Raw genomic sequence first — 20,636 nt, forward strand, 5'->3', positions numbered from 1 at the left:
ACACAACACGTGTGCCTGCACAAACGTGTGACGAGCATGACACCGTTGTCATCCATATATCATGTCCTTTTTAGTTCCCAGATCTTAACCTATGTGAGAAGTTTTGGGATATAGGGGGAGATTTATCAAAGCTTGGAGAGAGATAAAATGGAGAGAGTACTTTAAGTATCAACCAATCAGATTCTAATTGTTAGTTTACAGGCTTTGTCAGGAGCTGATTGATTGACCCTTTATCTCTCTCCAAGCTTTGATAAATCTCCCCCCCCATAGTAAGATAGCGTCTTCTACCACCATCATCCAGTGTCAGCTGAGTGACGTTCTGGTGGAAGAACACTGTGTATCCTTCCTGAACAATTCCCCGATATTTGTTTTACATCTCAACTTTGGATTGCCGCCCCCCCCTCCCTCTTACATCACAGCAGCCCAGCACACGCTACTGTGTGCTGGGCTGCACTGGGAGACTGCACGCAGATCGCAGCAGCCGTAGCAGTCCCCTAATCCTATGGGGGGGGGGAGCGATCACATTGATCGCGTCCCCCCACTGGCTATGTATCGGGCTGAGGAGGCTCACAGCGCCCCCCTCCCCTGCGCCGTGCAAAAATGTTTTTTTCCCCTAAGGGGCATGGCCACGCCCCCTTCAACCGGGCCCCGGCTGTCGGCGTGCCTGGGTTTGACAAAAGGTAGATTAAGCAGGTTAAAAGGGAATGGGATTGAAATGTCGGTGGCTGTTTAGCCGCTGGTTCAAAACCCGACAGCCGATGCCCGAGAGGAGGAGATCCCTACTGGGGCAGGTAAGTAGCCTAACCCTCCCCTGCCCCCCCCTTAACCCTCCCTTAGTGGTGCCTAACCCTAACTTCCCCCTCTAGTGCCTAACCCTAACCTCCCGTGCCTAAACCTAACCCCCCCTCCCCGCACCCTAAAACCTAACCCTCCTGGGGGGGTGCCTCAACCTAACCTCCCCCCGGTGATGCCTAACCCTAATCCCCCCTCCCCAAAACCTAACCCCGCTAGAGTCCCTAATTCTAACCCCCCCTCCGCGGCTAATGCTAAGGCGGCGTCTGCGTTTCAGTGTCGGGATTAATATAGACGTCAGTATTTCGGTGCCTATCTTAAATCCCTTGCTGGGATTCCACTGTCGGGATTGAGATCCCGTTGAAAGAGGTGCATGAGAAAATGTGATCACAAAATTATTAATTAAAAAAATGATTCAAATAAACAAAAATCACTAATCCACGGCACTCACCACTCCCAGCTGTTTTCCTAGGTGCTTTGCAACAGGTGTGATTGGTGACTGTACAACAAGTGTGATTGGTGACTGTACAACAAGTGGGATTGGTGACTGTACAACAAGTGTGATTGGTGACTGTACAACAAGTGTGATTGGTGACTGTACAACAAGTGTGATTGGTGACTGTACAACAAGTGTGATTGGTGACTGTACAACAAGTGTGATTGGTGACTGTACAACAAGTGTGATTGGTGACTGTACAACAAGTGTGATTGGTGACTGTACAACAGGTGTGATTGGTGACTGTACAACAAGTGGGATTGGTGACTGTACAACAAGTGTGATTGGTGACTGTACAACAAGTGTGATTGGTGACTGTACAACAGGTGTGATTGGTGACTGTACAACAAGTGTGATTGGTGACTGTACAACAGGTGTGATTGGTGACTGTACAACAAGTGTGATTGGTGACTGTACAACAGGTGTGATTGGTGACTGTACAACAGGTGTGATTGGTGACTGTACAACAAGTGTGATTGGTGACTGTACAACATGTGTGATTGGTGACTGTACAACAAGTGTGATTGGTGACTGTACAACAGGTGTGATTGGTGACTGTACAACAGGTGTGATTGGTGACTGTACAACAGGTGTGATTGGTGACTGTACAACAGGTGTGATTGGTGACTGTACAACAAGTGTGATTGGTGACTGTACAACATGTGTGATTGGTGACTGTACAACAAGTGTGATTGGTGACTGTACAACAGGTGTGATTGGTGACTGTACAACAGGTGTGATTGGTGACTGTACAACAGGTGTGATTGGTGACTGTACAACAAGTGTGATTGGTGACTGTACAACATGTGTGATTGGTGACTGTACAACAAGTGTGATTGGTGACTGTACAACAAGTGTGATTGGTGACTGTACAACAGGTGTGATTGGTGACTGTACAACAAGTGTGATTGGTGACTGTACAACAAGTGTGATTGGTGACTGTACAACAAGTGTGATTGGTGACTGTACAACAAGTGTGATTGGTGACTGTACAACAGGTGTGATTGGTGACTGTACAACAAGTGTGATTGGTGACTGTACAACAGGTGTGATTGGTGACTGTACAACAAGTGTGATTGGTGACTGTACAACAGGTGTGATTGGTGACTGTACAACAAGTGTGATTGGTGACTGTACAACAAGTGTGATTGGTGACTGTGCAACAAGTGTGATTGGTGACTGTACAACAAGTGTGATTGGTGACTGTGCAACAAGTGTGATTGGTGACTGTGCAACAAGTGTGATTGGTGACTGTACAACAAGTGTGATTGGTGACTGTGCAACAAGTGTGATTGGTGACTGTGCAACAGGTGTGATTGGTGACTGTGCAACAAGTGTGATTGGTGACTGTACAACAAGTGTGATTGGTGACTGTGCAACAAGTGTGATTGGTGACTGTCTCACCTTACAAGCAAAGTTGCTGTGAGCTTTAAACCAGATAGCATACCTTGAGTTTAACACTAATGTTATAATTCTGAGCAAAAAAGCGCACTGTAGAATATTATTGTTAGTTATTATGGTGAGTGCAGAGCACCTGTGATTTCCATTCAAACAATGTAGTCACATACCAAATCCAGGAATGGTGAGTGCTGTGGATTAGTGGAAAAAAAAATAATAATAATAAAAAAAAAAAATATATATATATATATATATATATATATGCATACACACACATCAACACGGTGTTGATTATACAAGCAATAGTTCTGAAATCCCCCTTATACAATGTTGGGCATTGGGCAGAGTGAGATTAAGGGGGAGGGGCCCCCTCTGTCAGTGCTCCCCCCCCCTCCTTGGCCCGAACACAATGCTGAACTGTGTAGTTCTGCACATATTCTAAGGGCTGGACGTTGGACCAATGACAAGCAGGGGCAGTCCTGAAAAGAGGGGAGGGCTGGAGGAGTGGGGGCAAGTCCCAGTCTTAAATTCCCTGGACCCCTGGAGGCTTAATCCCCTTCTATGTACTCCCCTTCTGCATCCACACACCGCTGCATTCAAAGCCGCACTGCAGCTCATTATCGGTCAGCTGTCTGAACAGCTCCATCATTTTCTTCTTTACTTCAGTAACTGACACAAAACGGGCTCCCTTGAGTACAGATTTGACTTTAGGGAAAAGAAAAAAATCACATGGAGCTAGGTCTGGCGAGTATGGAGGGTGTTCTAGCACTGCAACCTGTTTCTCGGCCAGACACTGCTGCACAGAGAGAGCTGTGTGGGCTGGTGCATTGTCCTGATGGAGGGTGAAACCGTATTTCCACAGCTCTGGCCTCTGTCTTCCGAATCTTTCCCGCAAAGTTGCTAGAACATTTTTGTAGTAATGTTGATTCACTGTTGCGCCTTATGATATCCAGTCTTCCAAAATAACACCCTTTATATCAAAGAAAACAATTAACATGGCTTTGGATTTGCTTTGACGTGCTTCATTCTTGGAGATGATGGTGTTTTCCAGTGCATGGACTGGCGTTTTGGCTGAGGGTCGTACTGGAAGATCCGTGTTTCATCATAGGTAATAACTTTATCTAAAAAAGTGAATCCGCTTGAATTTGCTCCAAAATGTCTGTACAAATTTTGCTTTCGATCTTCTTTCTGCTCGGCAGTGAGAAACCTTGGAACCATCTTAGCACAAACCTTTGTCATGTTCTTGATGCAAAACTTGTCCAACAGTTTCTTTGTCCATGTTTACCATTTCTGCTATCATTCGGATGCTGAGCCGACGGTCAATTCGAACAATTTTCTAAATTTTTTTCACATTGTCATTAGTTTTTGATGTGCAAGGCCTTCTGGGACATTCAATATCTTCGACATCCTCACGAACGTCACTAAATCTTTTGTGCCACTCAAAGACACGTGCATGTGACATACAATGTGCCCCTTAAGCCTCAGTTAGCATACGGAAAGATTTGGTGGGTGTTTTTTTCAATTCAACCAAAAATTGAACACGTTGCTCTACTTTTGCGCTACATTTTTTTTAGGATGCACGGGAAAAATACAACTTCTTCGAACGATGTGTGACAGCAAAATATCTGCGCGAGAGGGGTGAGACATGCAAAACCATTTTGGGATAGTCCAAGGTCAATGTTCCCCCACTCCTTTTTAACTCGTGTAGTAAGGTCTCGTTATTTAATAGCCACACCTCGTAAAGCCTTTCAATTAAGCTGGAGGAGAATCGGTAGCCACAGAGTAAAGCTGGACACACACTAGACCAACTTACATCCAACCAGCCAACTAGTTGATTGGTTGGAATGAAAATCTGGTAAGGTATGAAAAGCAAATGACAATCAGCAATTTGCTCCCAAACGCCGGAAAATGGACAATTTAACAAACTTGTCTGATGACCATTTTCATCTGTTTTCTGGCATTTAGGAGCAAATTGCTGATCATCAGTTACTCCCCATATGTTACCAGATTTTCATTCCAACCAATCAACTAGTTGGCTGGTTGGATGAAAGTTTGTCTAGTGTGTGGCCAGCTTAAAGCTGGACACACATCTAAAGATTATCTGTCCAACCAGCCAACTAGTTGATTGGTTGGAATGAAAATCTGGTAAGGAGTACAATCAGCAATTTGCTCCCAAACGCTGGAAAATGGACCAAAACTGTTGTTTGAACAAATAGTTTAGATCAAACAATTAACAAACTTGTCTGACGACCATTTTCATCTGTTTTCTGGCACTTAGGAGCAAATTGCTGATCATCATTTACTCCCATACGTTACCAGATTTTCATTCCAACCAATCAACAAGTTGGCTGGTTGGATATAAGTTGGTCTAGTGCACAGGTTCTCAAACTCGGTCCTCAGGACCCCAAACAGTGCATGTTTTGCAGGTCTCCTCACATAATTACTAGTGAAATAATTAGCTGCACCTGTTGGTCTTTTAGAACATCTCAGTGAGTAATGACTACACCTGTGCACCTGCTGGGTGACCTGGAAAAAGTGAACTGTGTGGGGTCCTGAGGACCGAGTTTGAGAACCACTGGTCTAGTGTGTGGCCAGCTTTACTCCCATACGTTACCATATTTTCATTCCAACCAATCAACTAGTTGGCTGGTTGGATGTGGTTAGTCTAGTGTGTGGCCAGCTTGAGATTACAGGTTGATGCCTTTTATACAGGTTATGGAGGTGTTCGAATAACCATAATCACTTACAGTACGGGTGTGTTATTCCACAGCAGTATGTTAAGGATGAATCTGCACAATTTGCATGAGACCCTTAGAGCTTGCTGATGGGGCTCAAGCAATAGGCAGGGATCCATAGAGAATTAACCGGGAGTTAGCAGCAGGCAAGGCAAGAGTTAATTGCAGGAGCAAACAGGTGCAGGTGTGTACTGGAGTCTGCTACTGGGAGACTTGCTAGAGCAGAGGTTCTCAAACTTGGTCCTCAGGACCCCACACAGGTCACATTTTCCAGGTCACCCAGCAGGTGCGCAGGTGTATTCATTACTCACTGACTCATTTTAAAACATTCACAGGTGGAGCTAATTATTGCACTTGCGATTCTGTGAGACCTGGAAAACATGCACTGTTTGGGGTCCTGAGAACCGAGTTTGAGAACCTGTGATATGAGATACAAAATTGCAGACTTGTAATTTACAGACACAGTTTGGGTGAAATAATGTTGCACCTGCAATGCTGGATATGGACTTGATTGTGGCAGGCCAGCTACTCAGGATGCAGGTGGAAATACTGTTGAACCTGCAATGCTGGATATGGATGTTATTGTGGCAGGCCAGCTACTCAGAATGCAGGTGGGAGTTTGTAACAGAACCAGTACTTGATATGGTTGAACTGACAGGTAAATGCAGGTTGGAGTTAGTAACAGAATCAGTACTTGATCTAGTTGAACTGGCAGGCGGATACAGGTTGGAGTTTGTAGCAGAACCAGTACTTGATACAGTTGAACTGGCAGGAAGAATCCACAGGTACACGCTGGGACTAGATACAAACCGGAGGTGACACAGAAGGTAAGCTGGAGGGTCTTGGAAAGACCCAGGCACAGAGCTGGGATGGACTAGGGAACAGGGCAGAATCCAGCAGGACACAGGAGTAGGACTGGCAGTGACAGGACACTGAGGACTGAGGGCCTGATGCAGACCCGCTCATGGGAACGCCTACCGTCTGGGTCCGGCCCCTCTGACATCACTAGTGATATCAGTGGGAGTGATTTTGGCTCTGATAGAGCCAAAATCACTCCAGGGCTTGCGGCAGCGAGACCCTACCGCAGGGTCTCGTCGCAAGCCCGATGGTCGCGATGGTCTTGACCATCGCGACCATCATCATGGACGCTCGCATAAGCTGTGGGTGGTAACCCACAGCTATGTGAGCGTCCAGGAGGACGCTCCAAAAAAAAACAAAAAACGCCCTGATTCAGAGCGGGCGCTCGTTCAGAGCGTCCGGCTCTGAATCAGGCCCTTAGAACGATAATATTATTCCAGTGATTAATCATGGAGGAGAAGCATTGTGAATGTATAGAGCTGAATAACAGTTAATCTTAGGTTAATAAAAGTAAATGCGTTGTCATATAATGAGGTTTATATGACCGCTGCCAGAAAACCTGCCACATCCAGCTGTTCCTGTAGGCTTCCAATCAGATTCTAGCTATCATTTATCTAGTACTGTATGGTCTATATAAAATAGTAGATGCAATCTGATTGGCTGCTATGGGCCAACATATCCCATTGTCATCTTTAGAAGGTTTGAGAAGTCTCCACCTAAAGCCCTGAACAATGCAGGAGTGGGGGCTCGGGTAGGTCTGTCGTGAGACGGCGTTGGGACAAAGATAATGTTCTAGTTACGGCCTTACCGTATTTTAATATCAGGTTATCTCAGTGCATTATATGTGCGTCTTCTCTGGATATTATTAATATTACAGTTAGAGGGGATCCCGGTTCCAGAGGATCCCCTCTCCCGCCTCCCCCCAAACCCCAGAAGTAAATAATAGAGTATTTACCATTTCTAACCTGTTTATGATGCTCTTGATTTGCGTGTCCTTCTCCATCTGCTGCTGCCGCAGGCGCTTCTCGCTCATATCCAGGCGGGACTGGTATTGCTGCAGCATTTTATTGGTTTGCTCCTCCTGGGTGAGAAGGCGCCGTTCGTACTCCTCCAGCTTTCGGTTGGACATCATGAGTCGCTCTTTCAGGGAGTAGATCTCCTCCTCGTACTCTTTCACCTACGGGTGGGGGGTGACACGGGGAAGAAGAAGAGGTGGAGGAAAGATGGAGGGAAAGAGACAAAGACATGAAGGAGGCAGAAAAAAAGGTAAGGAAAGACACTGAGAAAGGATAGAGGGAAGAACCAGAGGAACAATGTGATATAATTCAACAGAGAGAAAGGAAGGGACGGGAGATAGCCGTAAATAGGAAGAGCGGAGAGGATGGTGCTGGTGGCCAAGAGAGACCAATGTGTAATGTCCCATAGCATGGGAGATGGATGAGACCTATCGGGAGTCATATTCTCACCCTCTCGAGACGACTCTCGTCCATGGACTTTGAGTACTCCTTCAGTTTGTACTCCTCTCGTTCTATGTGTGAGCTCTCAATGTCGGCTGAGAGGTGGGGCATGTTAGACACCCAGGCGACTGTGCGTTCCGAGGCTGGAGTGACCGGGTTGAGCGTGGCCTGCGCATGCGAGTGCTGCGGAGAGAGAGAGAGAGAGAGGCAGACGTTACCCAGGGGACAGAGCGAACAAAGCCGGCGCACAAAGGCCCGGCGTGAGGCGTGGCGCAAAGTGTGACTGTACCTGCTTGGTGATGCTGGGTTTTAGCCCTCCTGCTTCTTTCTCCACTGACTGCTGCCTTACTCTCGCTGCCCCGTACATTGGTTCTGGACTCTGGAGGAGGTTTCCGCTGCTTGGCCGAGGTTTATGGGCGGCCTGCACCGTCAGCTGTTGGGATTTTCCCCTGTGTAAGGGAGGAGGCTGCGCCTCCGGCCTCCGCTGCACTCCGGGGCCGATGGTGATTTGAGGAGGTGACAGCATGTGCTGGAGATTGTCTTGGAGGGAAAGCTGCCTCTTGCTGTATCATAAAGAGAAAGGATAAAAGCGTTCAATGTCCACTACTCAAGTGCTAAGCGCGTGACATCTATACACCAGGCTCACAGCCAACATGCTCCTCATCCATGCACGTAATCCATCAAGACACTACAGCAAAAAAAACAAGCTGTCTCTGATTATGTATCTTAGGGGGGCAGCGAGAGGGAGGTGGTCAGCGTAGAACAGCAGGATGCTGCAAGGTCTCCCATTAGGTGAACAACGCGTTTCTCCCTTAGTACTTACAGGCACTACTCTTTCTGTAACGTGATGATAATACTGTAAGTCAGGATATTCATACAGCGACCTCTTGCATTGTCCGCCCCACCTCCATTTATCCCTCCCGTCATCATATTGTGCCTCTAAATTTGAAGCGGTTTTGCACTTTAATTCCCATTGTTATCACGGCATTAATGGTGCCCACAAGATGTAGGCAACCTGTGGATCCGCAGATCAGAGGCTCTTAGGGCATGCTGCAACTTGTAGTTATACAAAATCTGTAGAGCGGCGGTTTGCATACTTTTGCGGATTGCCTTATTTCTGCCCCTGAATGCTTTCATCATTCTTCACTATTTTAAAGGGAATCTCTCAAGACAAGCATATCTTATTACGCCCCCCCCCAACCCTAATGCCAAATAATAGAATGTACCCCATGTTTTATCAGGAGCTACGAGAGTATGCCAGCGCTGATCACAAAAGTTTCCGGGCATAGCATGTTGGAGAAGTTGTAATGTACACAGCATAATTTGTACAGTTTTCCGCGGTCAATCAGGTAACCCATGGCAGCCATTCCAAACAGCGCTGCTCGCAGACGTACAATGAAGGCCGTGCACCTTAAGACTTCCCCAGGACCTTATCCCACAAGGAGCATCCGGGGCACTTGTCCCTGCAGCTGACAATTCTTTGGCTCCGTTCTCCTTTAATCTTTGCCACCTTTCCCCAATCAAAGGCAACTCGTTTTCTCCTACACACACACAGATATGTATATGCTCATTCAGTGTTCCTATTCTGGCTGTCTTACAATAAGAAACTTCCTAATAGCTTTGCACAGCCCTGTGTAGCCTATGTGCTTGGTAGATGTAAGTCTGGGGGCTCTCAGCTCGCAGTGCAGGAGAATATGGGGGGCTATTCCACATTCACCTGCATTGTGGTTCCCAACTATATTCCTCCCGGCTAAACAACAGGGTTGCGGCTGTACAATGAGTGACTATTACACAGGGCTGAATGAGACTATAGGAAAAGAGGATGTTTTCATAAAGAAACAACACCCTCGTCTATTAAACTCCACTCTGTAGGAAGTGTTGCACATTGACACGACAGAAACACGGAACAACCATATATAAATATATAGTGATATATACATATATGATTATATATGTATATAAAGTGATATTTTACTCCACCTCTCTACTCTCCCCACCTGGGCCCCAATCTTTTTGCCCCCTAGTGGGGCCGGTACCTGAACTCTGACCCCTGTCGGTTGAAATCGTCGCTGTAGCTGTGACTGTGTAGCATGTGCTTCCCGGAGCTCAAGTCCTCGCTCTTGCTGTAGCCGTGGAATGGGGCGAAGGCGTCAGCTCCGGGGTCCGGCCGGTGAGGAGCCGGGTGAGAGGGTGGTGCAGCGGGGCCGTCGGGGGCCATGTGGAAGAGCGGGTTCTGGAAGGACAAGGGGATGCGCAGCTGCTGAGCTGAGAGCCCGTCGGTGGTGACCCCCATCTGGCTGAGCCGCAGACCAGCCGCAATGCTAGAACCGCTGCCCTGGGAGAGCCGGCCCCCCGGGCGTAGTCCCCCGGATATGGAGGCCTGGCTGGAGTTGAGCAAGTCCCCTACAGCTTGCAGGTTGGACACACTGTTCATGCGGCTGTCCTGCAAGTCTAACATGGAAACACTCTTGTTCACGCTCAGCATCTTCTGGTCCGGTTCCGTGATGTCCGAGCTGCTGGTGCAATAGGCAGGCGAAGAACGGGTGAGTGGGCGGCGTGAGACGAAGAACATATCCTTGGAGGACTTGTCCTTGGTTGGTGAAGGTAGTCGGGTCATGTCAATGGAGCTGATGGGAGAGAGAAGTAAAGGGAGATGGGAATACAGAGAAATGGAAAGGAAGAGGAGAAGGGAGACAACGTATCTATATAAAGCTGCACCCTGCAACCAGGGAACTATTCTCCGTCCTGCTCTTATGCACAAAACCTCAAGGACGAGATTCATACACTCAGGAAACACATTGGGCTGAATTAAAGTTAGGTGCAGGATTCCCCAGGGTGCAGGGTACAGGCGGAGCAAATGTCACAGTTTCTGAATGAAGGAAATAATGGCCAGCTGCATGTTAGAGAGCTCTAAACTAAAGGTGCCACCACACTTAGCCATATTTCACACGATTTGCCCGATTCCGACGCATCGTGACGACAAATCGTGTAAAATATGCTCAAATCGCGAGTGGCCACTCACGATCACGATGCGCGTCCCCGCTGGTCGTACATCGCATCTTCAGATCTGCCGTGCTGTAGGGCAGATCTGACAATCTCAGTCACGATGCACTGGAATAGTTAGGAGGCATGATGCACTGGAATAGTTAGGAGGCACGATGCACCGGAATAGTTAGGAGGCACGATGCACTGGAATAGTTAGGAGGCACGATGCACTGGAATAGTTAGGAGGCACGATGCACTGGAATAGTTAGGAGGCACGATGCACTGGAATAGTTAGGAGGCACGATGCACTGGAATAGTTTGGAGGCACGATGCACTGGAATAGTTTGGAGGCACGATGCACTGGAATAGTTTGGAGGCACGATAGATTGTTTGTCACATTGGACAGTTTTTTTAAATTTTACACTGTTTTGCAGGACAAAATGTTTTTTTTTTCGGAGGGGAGGTCAAAGCGCCAAGTGAGGAGGAATATGATCACTATGACTTGCAAACTGCGTCCTCGAGCAGCCGAGACAGGGCCCGATCACGTCATCGAGGCCCCCGTCCGTCCCACTTCACAAGGAAGAGAAGCGGGATCCGGGAGAGTGGCCTACCGTCCCGAGAGTCTGAGGGAGGATGGGGGGGGGGTTGGGGGGAGGTGGACTCCACAAAATTCGGCGGTCTCACAGAATAACTCCGCCCGCTATACCTAAATACATTGACAAACATACTGTACTCTTATTGTTATACCTATCTCCCATTCACACAGCCGCTCTCTCTCTCTCAACCTTATGGGACATTCTAGCATTACTGTAACCGTACATCGGCTAGGGGGTATGAAATTACATTTGTAGACGATGCAAATGGATCTTAAAGGAAGATATAATAATATTAAATATGTGCAGCTACGAAATAAAAAGGCTACATCTGCGGAGATATAAAATAATGGAAATAATAACTATAATTGGAGAATGATGGGAGAGAAGGAATGCATTGTCTCAGCAAATGTTTAGCTACTAGAATTGCTATAGTTATTGATTGAACATTACTAGGAGCATAGGCCCTCATTCAGAGCCGTACGCTCTGAGCAGAGCGCACGCTCTGCATGAGGGCCGGGCTCCTTTTTCATGGAGCGTCCTCCTGGACGCTCGTATAGCTGTGGGTCACCACCCACAGGCTATACGAGCGTGCATTTTGATGGCCGCGATGGTCGTGACCATCGCGACCATCGAAATTGCGAGCCGGAGCCTGCGGTTGAGGTTTTCAACCGCAAGCTCCGGAGTGATTTTGGCTCTATCAGAGCCAAAATCACTCCCACTGACATCACTAGTGATGTCAGTGGGCCGGCTTCTGACGGGAGGCGTTCCCGTGGGAACGCCCCCGTCAGGGAGGCACGCCCCCGGCACGCCCACCAAAGGGGGCGTGCTGTCAATCAACATTGACAGCACGCCCCCTTTGATCGGACACAACGAGCGAAGGAAAGTCCTTCGCTCGTCGTGTCTGGCGCATGCGCACGACGGAGCTCCCTCCGTCGTGCGCATGCTCAGTGCAGACCATCGACCCACTTGCGAGCGTACAGCCGCTCGCGAGTGGGTCTGAATCAGGCCCATAGATCCTATTTGGATATTATTGGACATTTACATTGGCCTTTACAGTTTTCCCTGCAGAAGGAATCTACCAGCTGTTACATTTAATACTGGCATCCGCATTTGCTCTGAAGCTAAATCTGCCCGAATGTCGCCCTCACCCCTCCGTGATTATTAGGGGATGCTGTTTAGGGGTTACCTGTCAGTGCTCCCTTCCCTCACCCATTATGTAGCAGTCACAGCTCAGGGTACAGGGAAGACCCAAAATATCCCCTCTATTCAACCTCTCTATCATCTTTTCTCTACGGCTTAAGATAGAGGACCTCATTCAGAGTCGATGGCTTGCTGCAAGCGATTGCTCTGAGTGAGGGCGGCCACTTACTTTTTTAAGTGCCACCTTCTGGTCGATCGCTAAGCTGTGGGTTACCACCCACAGCTCTAGTGACCAACCAGGGTGATGGTCGCGGTGGTCATCACCATCGCGACCATCGGGGCTTACGACCAGACCCTAAGGTTGGGTCTGGGCTCTCGTAAGCCCCAGGGAACTTCCTGCTCTGTTTGAGCAGGAAGTTCCCCACTGACCTCATCAATGATGTCAGTGGGGCCGCCCCCAAATGGCAAGCGTTCCGACTGGAACGCCTCCGTTTGGCCGGGCACGCCCCCGGCCCGCCCAGCAAACCGGGCGAGCTGCCACTCAACATCGACAGCTCGCCCCGTCTGCTAAGAGACCCCTAGCGACGGAGCGCCCGTCGCTAGCCGGGTCTCACGTATGCGCACGACGGAGCCGGCTCCGTCGTGCGCATGCTCTGTGGGGACCATCGACCCGGTTGCGAGCGCATCGGGGCTTGCGACCGGGTCTGAATGAGACCCAGAGAGTAGTTACTTAGGGTATATTTATTAATCGATTTAAAATCCCTCAAAATCGATTAACATCGATGTTGTGTTTCTGGGCCTAAATCACACATTTACTAATACTTAAAAAAATACAAATCAAAAACAGTTTGTTAATAAATGTGTGATTTAGCTCCAGAAACACAACATCGATGTTAATCAAGATTAAATCGATTAAAATCGACCTTTAGTAAATATGGAGCTTATTCATTAGCTCTACGAGCTCGCAACCGGGTCGATGTTGCTCCAGTGCGCATGTGCACGACGGAGCCTGCTCCGTCGTGCGCATGCGCGAGACCCGGCTAACGACGGGCGCTCCGTCGCTAGGGGTCTCGTAGCAGACGGGGCGAGCTGTCGATGTTGAGTGACAGCTCGCTCCATTTGCTGGGCGGACCGAGGGCGTGCCCGGCCAAACTTAAGGTTGACGAGACCCTACCTTAGGGTCTCGTCGTGAGCCCCGATGGTTGCGATGGTCTTGACCATCGCGACATCACCCTTAGCGGTCGTTAGAGCTGGGGGTGTTAACCAACAGCCTAGCGACCGACATGGAGGCAAGCGGCCGCCCTGTTTCAGAACGACCGCTTGCATCCTACGACCGCCTCTGAATGAGGCCCTATATCCCTTAGATTTGGGAGGGGTGTGTACTAAGGGCCTGATTCAGCAAGGAACGCAGTTGCTAATACACACGCAATGGGTTGATGCATCGCAGTGCCCGAACTAGCGAATGTGTTTGGAACTGCGATTGCAGTGGTTGCGCAGACCCAGAGAAGAGTACCTGACAGGAAGTGCCATTTGTGGGTGGTGACAGGGGGTTGTCGGGCGAATGAAGGTGTGCCAATGCGTTGCAAAGCCGTTGCAGGGGCGTGCATAAATTAGCCACTATGTTGCCATAAGCAGCCATAGCACTGATAGCGTGCGTGGCTGGCAGCAATTCTAAGTAAGGTCAGGGCTTGTGCACGTGTGCATATGGGTCTGATGTTACTCCATGTTACCGATTGTTTTGCTATGTTCCCCTAGTATACCGATGTAAGGGGAAGTGGGCGTCCTTATGTCTGGCTGCGATCGCAATGTGGATGCAAACAGTTAAATAGCACCGCTGATATTAGCAACTGAACTGCGTGCGTATAAGCAGAATTACGATCCGTTGCATGCTAGCAGTGCGAGATGGTTTGTTCCAGATACAAAGTCACTTGCTTTTTACATTTTTGGATTTGTATTCTACCTGGCATCCAACATCCCACTCAGCACCATTCGCTTAGATATCCAGCCCCACTATAATATGTGAATAACACGGCACTGATCGCAATGACAAAAACATTTTTTTTAATCCTAATTACAAGGTCTAACCAAATACTACAGTACTCCACCTGCTGCATAGCTGACCTATTGCCTAAGTACATACCTCCTTTTCCTCCCAGAGCAGGGGGTGACTAGGGGGAGAGGGGCAAAGCAACCCCGCCCCCTGTGGCAGAATACTGCACTTTGTGGAACTGTGTTGTGGGGGGTCGGCCTTGACGATAGCTCATAGTGAATTTGCATCATTGCGACCCTTCCCCGTCTCCTTCACAGAAGTAGTGGATGGGATCGGGGAGGGTTGATTACTCTCTTGGGATCCCAGAGAGCTCCCCCCAAAGTCGGGAGCCTCCAGGGAAATTCGGGGACAGTAGGACTAACCTAAACACAGAGGCAGCTAATTTGTGGCCCGAGGGAATATTCAGTGAAAATGCAGCTGATCAATTCAGGATAAACTAGTGACATCAATGTGTGCCTGATTCCTCAGTGATGTCACTGGTTACTGCTCCATGCTCCTCCCCCATCCGTGCCTGCCCCTCCCCTGGTGTCTGTGGATATTTCATTTGATCTCGGAGCTGTCCACAATCATTGTATTAAATAGGAATGCACAGAAATCAGGTTGTCTGTGCAGAGACACTAATTAATACAAATGTCTTCATGTTTTGTCTACAAAGACTGGACCTAGGAAATTAAGGGCCTGATTCTGCAGTGCACGCAAGTTCACCGCTGATCGCAGTTTCCCGTTTATCAGGAATCTGCGCAAGCGCAGGACCCATTCCGCGAGTGTGCAGAATGGGTCCTGCGTAGTCGCATGCAAGCTCTTAAATGCCTCTGCCTGATTGACAGGCAGAGGCATTTAAGGGGCAGCTGCCGCTCCCGGAAATGGGGGCGTGTACGCCCCGTTTTCCAGGAGTGGCTAGCCCAGGATCTGCGTTGATCAACGCAGTGCTCTGGGCTTGCAAGCCGGCCAGCCTGAGTAAGCTGAGGCTCACTCAGCTGGCCGGAGGCCCGCCGCCCACCGATGGTGATCCCAGCCTGCGACATCCGTCGCAGTGCTGGTAACGCATATGCAGCAGGGGGTGTCATACACCTCTTGCTGCATTTGCATTATTGCAAGGACGTAATTGCAAAGCTGCGTGCGTGCAGCTTTGCAATTTGCGATCCTTGCTGACTTAGGCCCTAAGTGCAATGCCATCAGTATCACTTATTAGTGAATTGGCAAATTTGCCAACAGCGTCATTGCATGTGTAAGGGGCTTTACATACAGTGCTAATAGGCTGACTTGTGTATAAGTATTACCTCAGACTTACAGTACAACTCATCTTAATTACTTGGCACGTTTTCACATTTAGTAAGACCTATATAGTACCTGTTGAGGTCCCGCACCAGGTAGCTTTGAAGCTCCGCTGACGGCCCCCTTGGGATGACGGGTTTGGGAGGTGGTAGCCTTTCTTGATGACTCGGCTGTCGCTGGATGTGGGGGTTCCTGAGCGCTAGGCTGATGTCATTGAGAAGGCGAGGGAGGGGCCCCAACTTTACAAGAGCTTCCTGATCCACAGACGGGAAGGGGAGTGAGGGGGGGAGAATGGTAAACAAAAGAGACACCAGTTACGCAGGTTGAGGCTATATACCTACTAACAAACGAGTCTTCTCTTCTAGTAGTAAAAGCACAAAATGGGGGGAAATGTAGAAAACAGAAGTAGGGCAGATACAATTTCATGTAACCGGGCATAGTGTTTTGTGTCCGGCGTTTTTCCTTCCTCTAGATCAATGCGATTACAGTTTTTAAGGATTGAATTTGCTTTCTTTCAACCTTACTAATGCTGGTTACTTAGATTTCCTTGACTGTTCCTAATACTTATTGCCAGCACATAGGAGGCCTAGACCGTATCTCACATTCCACGTAACAAGCACTCACCTTACTAAGCTGGGGGATCACCTCCCATAGCAGGGCATGGAGAGTACTCAGCTCCCGCCCCAGGTCGATGTAGCCCTCGAAGTTGCTGCTGTTGGTGAGCGCGTCCAGGTTGGAGATCTCATACAGGAAATTCTGCATATTGGCCAACTCAGTCTCCAGGAACTCATTCATGAAGGACATGTGCTCTTCCTTACTGCTGAACCTGAGGAGAGCGGCATCTCAGTATTGGTCTATGCGCACAATGCACTAGCTCCTGTCTAGTCAGCCTGCTCGGTCGGCCCAGTAGGACCATGTTTCATTGCATCGGCCTTCTGTCCCTTAGGTCTGACTTAAGCACGTCATGTAGCGTCTGCAGGTGTCATGTGTCAGGATACCGAGGACAATGAAGGCCACCTGCCCACTTGTGTAGGCTACAACCTTATTCCAGATGCTACTGATAAAAGCACGTTCCTGCTTAAACAGTATAGGAAATAGACTTAATATTCCAGACAAGGCACGCTATTTGCTGAAGAGGCTGTAATACAATTTATTTTGCTGGCACTAACAAAACATCCTGACATTCACTCACTAATGTGCACCGTCTGGGACCAAGAGAATCGAGAAGTGGCTAAAATGTCCAAAATAGCAGTATATCCACTAAAATCTCTGTACACCAATGGCTTACAATGTCATCGCTACTGATGTTGGGCATCTTCACCGTCATGAGGAATGGGTGGGGACGCCTAGCCAATATATTACCATGTACAGCATTCATTGTAATAGATGTGAGGAGCTTTATTAGATACACTCTACTCCTCTGCTGGCACTAGTCATAATAACAGATGTGTCCTCTATTACTGTTGTGTCAGTTGCGCCAGTACAACTTATCACTGAGTGCCTGTCCCCGTGGTGCTCTGGAGTACCAAGCATCTTATTCGCTCAAACACACGAGACGATATCTGTGAACGATATGAATGATGACATTATCGCTCATATCTTTCCGTGTGTATGCAATGAACGACCAACGGTGCGTGCTCCCGCTGGACGATAACGATATCTTTGGGCGTCCGTACATGCAGGCCAATTTGGACGATATCATCATGATTTGCCTGTTCGGAGATGTGTCAGGATGACTCCACTGAAAGATATCGGTCAGTGGGTACACCCAATATCGTTTGTCCTGCACTACAGAAAGTTCAAGGGAAATATCGTTCATACAGCACATCGTATAGTGTGTATGCGGCTTTATTCAGAAAATTAAAAGACACAGTAGTGATTAAACAACATTGCTAGTGTACACTGATTAAGTTGCTGTGCGACATTTGTACGTCTGCGTGCGACTGAGTCTGAATCTGTGAAAAAGGGCTCTGATGCAGCAGCCGCGGGTTTTCCATGCGCCAAGTTACATTGTGCTTTATCTGTGACTATTGTGGTAGAAGCACTGGAGAAGTCTGGGATGGCATATATGTGTGTCCCAGATTCCTATCATATGTTTTAAAAACCTCAGGAAAAGTCTGTTATGCCAAACAGACCAGAAGTGTTGGCTTTTGGTAAAAGCCGGATAATGGGTCCTAGGGGTGTGGATGTGAGAAGAGAAGGGAGGGCTCCATCCAGAGGCCACTCCAGGTGTTGGGCCTTTCAGTCTGAGAGTAGGCTGATTAGCAGTTGCACCTGGAAGTGGCTCAGATAAGCTGTGTTAGGTTTTGGGTCAGTGTCTCACTTACCCTGGGGGAGAACAGACACTGAGGTTTGTTCAGAGACACTGTGATATTTGAAAGTGCTGTGTTTGTGGTAAGGCAGTAGGCCCTGCCACTTGTAGAGAGGGAATAACCTGTCTAGCTAGTGCCCAGACGGGCTAGGATTTATTTTTATGTTTTGTTTATTTTGTTGTTTATATTGCACAATAAAACTGGTTTCGACCAGCTTGCACAAAAACCCTGGACTGGTGTGCTGTTTCCTGGCTGCTGTGTGTAAGGAGGTGTCCATCTACCCCAGGAGAGGGACCCCTTACCCCGACTATATCACACTATATACATTTGCAAAACCAATTAGAGTTCAGTTAAAGTCGCAGGCTAGCGTCTCAAGTACACAGTGAGAGGCTTTTGCTGCGTCTGCGATGACCCAAAAAGAAAAATACAGCAGGCTACTCAGTTGTGCCTGGCGTCTTGCGCCATACGGTGTCCGGAACATCCCGTAAGTGAGGACATATCTGTGTATCAGGACACAATATTATTATTTTAGGAATAGGATTAAGAGATGTTCCCACAAACACATCTCAGGAAACAGCAAAGCTGTCTCTATGCATCAGTGGCTTAAACAACTTACAACGTTCTGCAGATCGGGTCATTGATACTTTCTATCGAATGTTCAGTTTGTGTGTTCCATGGGCCTGATTCAGAGATGTACGTTATGCCGATGTTTTCGCAGATGAGCGATTATCGGCCGTCTGTGCATGCGTCATAGTGAAGAAATGTAGTCGCTTGCAGCGAGTATTTAATCGCAGTGCAATTGACAGTCATGGAGCGTTTGGGGGAGGTAACGGGAGTGTCGGCTAAAAACTCAGGTGTGTAGCGACACCTCCTGCATCTGCGATCCCGTATGCAGTAAAGATGGCTCCAGCGTGTCAGTTCCTGTGGCCATTCTGCGCAACCACCGTCCGGCTGCAACATTTGCATATTTTTCGCAGAGCAACTACGTACGGGATCGCAGCCGTGGTGTCAATAGCGTTTAGCTCTGAATCAGGCCCTATGTTTTTTATTGTGTAATTGTGCTCAGTAGTGGCGCATGCACACGTCTGTCTGTAAAGGTGCGTACACACAGTCAGATATTCTGGTCGCTATAAACGATAACGATATCGTTTAACATTCGATCATTTATATCGACCAGAATATAGCCCCTTTCAATGACCAAATGATAGTCGATGCGCGGGCACGGACGTTCGATATCGACCATCGCCAGTACATGCAGGTGGGTTCCCTACATTTCCAAGTCCAACATGATACCCACATCTGTAATGTTCTACAGAGGTGACTAAGTCACTATGTCCCCAATCATGAGTCACAATGGATGGGACAGCACGCGCCCCATGAGCCCCTCTCTCTCCCTGTACCACTCCCCCCGCTTCCTCTACTCTCACTTGAAGTTGAAGTTGGCCAGGTTCTGGATGACCTTAGCGATGAGTGTGAGGGTCCTAGATGTCTGCTCATCAGGATATTCCTGCATCAGGCCGAAGAGGCTGGGGGACATGATGGCCGGACACAGGAAGCGGAGGAAGAGAGAGGCACTGATGAGTCGATCTGCGATGTCTTCCCGGCCGCGCTCTGCGCAGCGCATCCTCCATGATGCAAAGACTTCTTTCAACTCCCGGGGAAACACACTGAGAATAGTTGAAGCGAGAAGGCGAGAAGATGGTTAGACGTCTTGGACAGAAGACACATGAAGCGTACCGCACGTCACCAACCATAGAGGCAGCTGTTTTAGGGACTGATCAGATGCTGAGTGGCACCACATACCTCAGGGATGTCACTAGTTCTCGGTAAACTGATACATCACAATCTAATCTGAATTGGTTCAGCCCACAAAACTGCTGCCTCCACAGCGAGTAGGCATCTGGTACACTTTCATTGAAAAAAATTGAGGCAGTGGGGACATAGAAGGACCAACAAGAGGAGGAAATAATTTGTGAAGGTGAGAATAATAAGAATACAATTAAGATGGGAGGTATAGAGAGGAACAGAGCCGGATTAAGGGGGGAGGGGCACAGGGGGGCAAGGTTCCCTGGACTCCCCTCTCTCAGGTGGGCCCCCAGCTTTGATTACAGCTGCAGTGCAAAAGTGCATCACAAGCAAGAGAAATTGTAAAGGACAGAAGGCTGTGGAGACCGACCAGGGGGGCGGGACTACACGGCACTGTGACTGTGTGCAGGCAGCATGGGAGAGAGGAGGCAGGAGCAGCTGCAGACAGTGTGTCAAGTGATGATGTATGGTTAAGAGGCAGGAGGGGGGACATTGTCTATATGTATGTGTATGACTGTATGTATGTGTACTCGTATATGTTTATGACAGTATATATATATGTGTATTGGTGTGTGACAGTATGTATGTGTATAAGTGTGTGATAGAATATATACAGTATATGTGTGTGACTGTATGTATGTGTATATGATGTGCGTGACTTTATAAATATATGTGTATACATGTGTGACTATGTAGATATGCACATTCCCCTAACCATCATTGTTTTAGTTGGACA

The 20,636-nt window shown here is 48.3% G+C and overlaps 1 protein-coding gene across 9 annotated transcripts in view; it reads right to left on the reverse strand.

The window, feature by feature from the left end:
* SYNGAP1 (synaptic Ras GTPase activating protein 1) overlaps window positions 1-20,636 on the reverse strand; it is a 453,461-nt gene that overhangs the window by 26,387 nt on the left and 406,438 nt on the right. For 5 of the 9 annotated variants that reach the window (XM_088446594.1, XM_088446587.1, XM_088446588.1 and 2 more), the window contains 7 exons: window positions 19,522-19,761; window positions 16,407-16,608; window positions 15,858-16,036; window positions 9,773-10,363; window positions 8,026-8,299; window positions 7,746-7,919; window positions 7,245-7,456 (listed from right to left, as the gene is read on the reverse strand). In XM_088446594.1, the coding sequence (XP_088302720.1) occupies window positions 7,245-7,456; window positions 7,746-7,919; window positions 8,026-8,299; window positions 9,773-10,363; window positions 15,858-16,036; window positions 16,407-16,608; window positions 19,522-19,761 (1,872 nt within the window). Of the gene's footprint in view, window positions 1-7,234; window positions 7,457-7,745; window positions 7,920-8,025; window positions 8,300-9,772; window positions 10,364-15,857; window positions 16,037-16,406; window positions 16,609-19,521; window positions 19,762-20,636 lie in introns of all 9 variants that reach the window. The other 4 variants (XM_088446595.1, XM_088446591.1, XM_088446589.1 and 1 more) reach the window with 3 other exon arrangements.

The sequence above is a fragment of the Taudactylus pleione genome, unplaced genomic scaffold (assembly GCF_031769625.1).
Source record: "Taudactylus pleione unplaced genomic scaffold, aTauple2 ptg000400l, whole genome shotgun sequence".
Classification (NCBI taxonomy): Eukaryota; Metazoa; Chordata; class Amphibia; order Anura; family Myobatrachidae; genus Taudactylus; species Taudactylus pleione.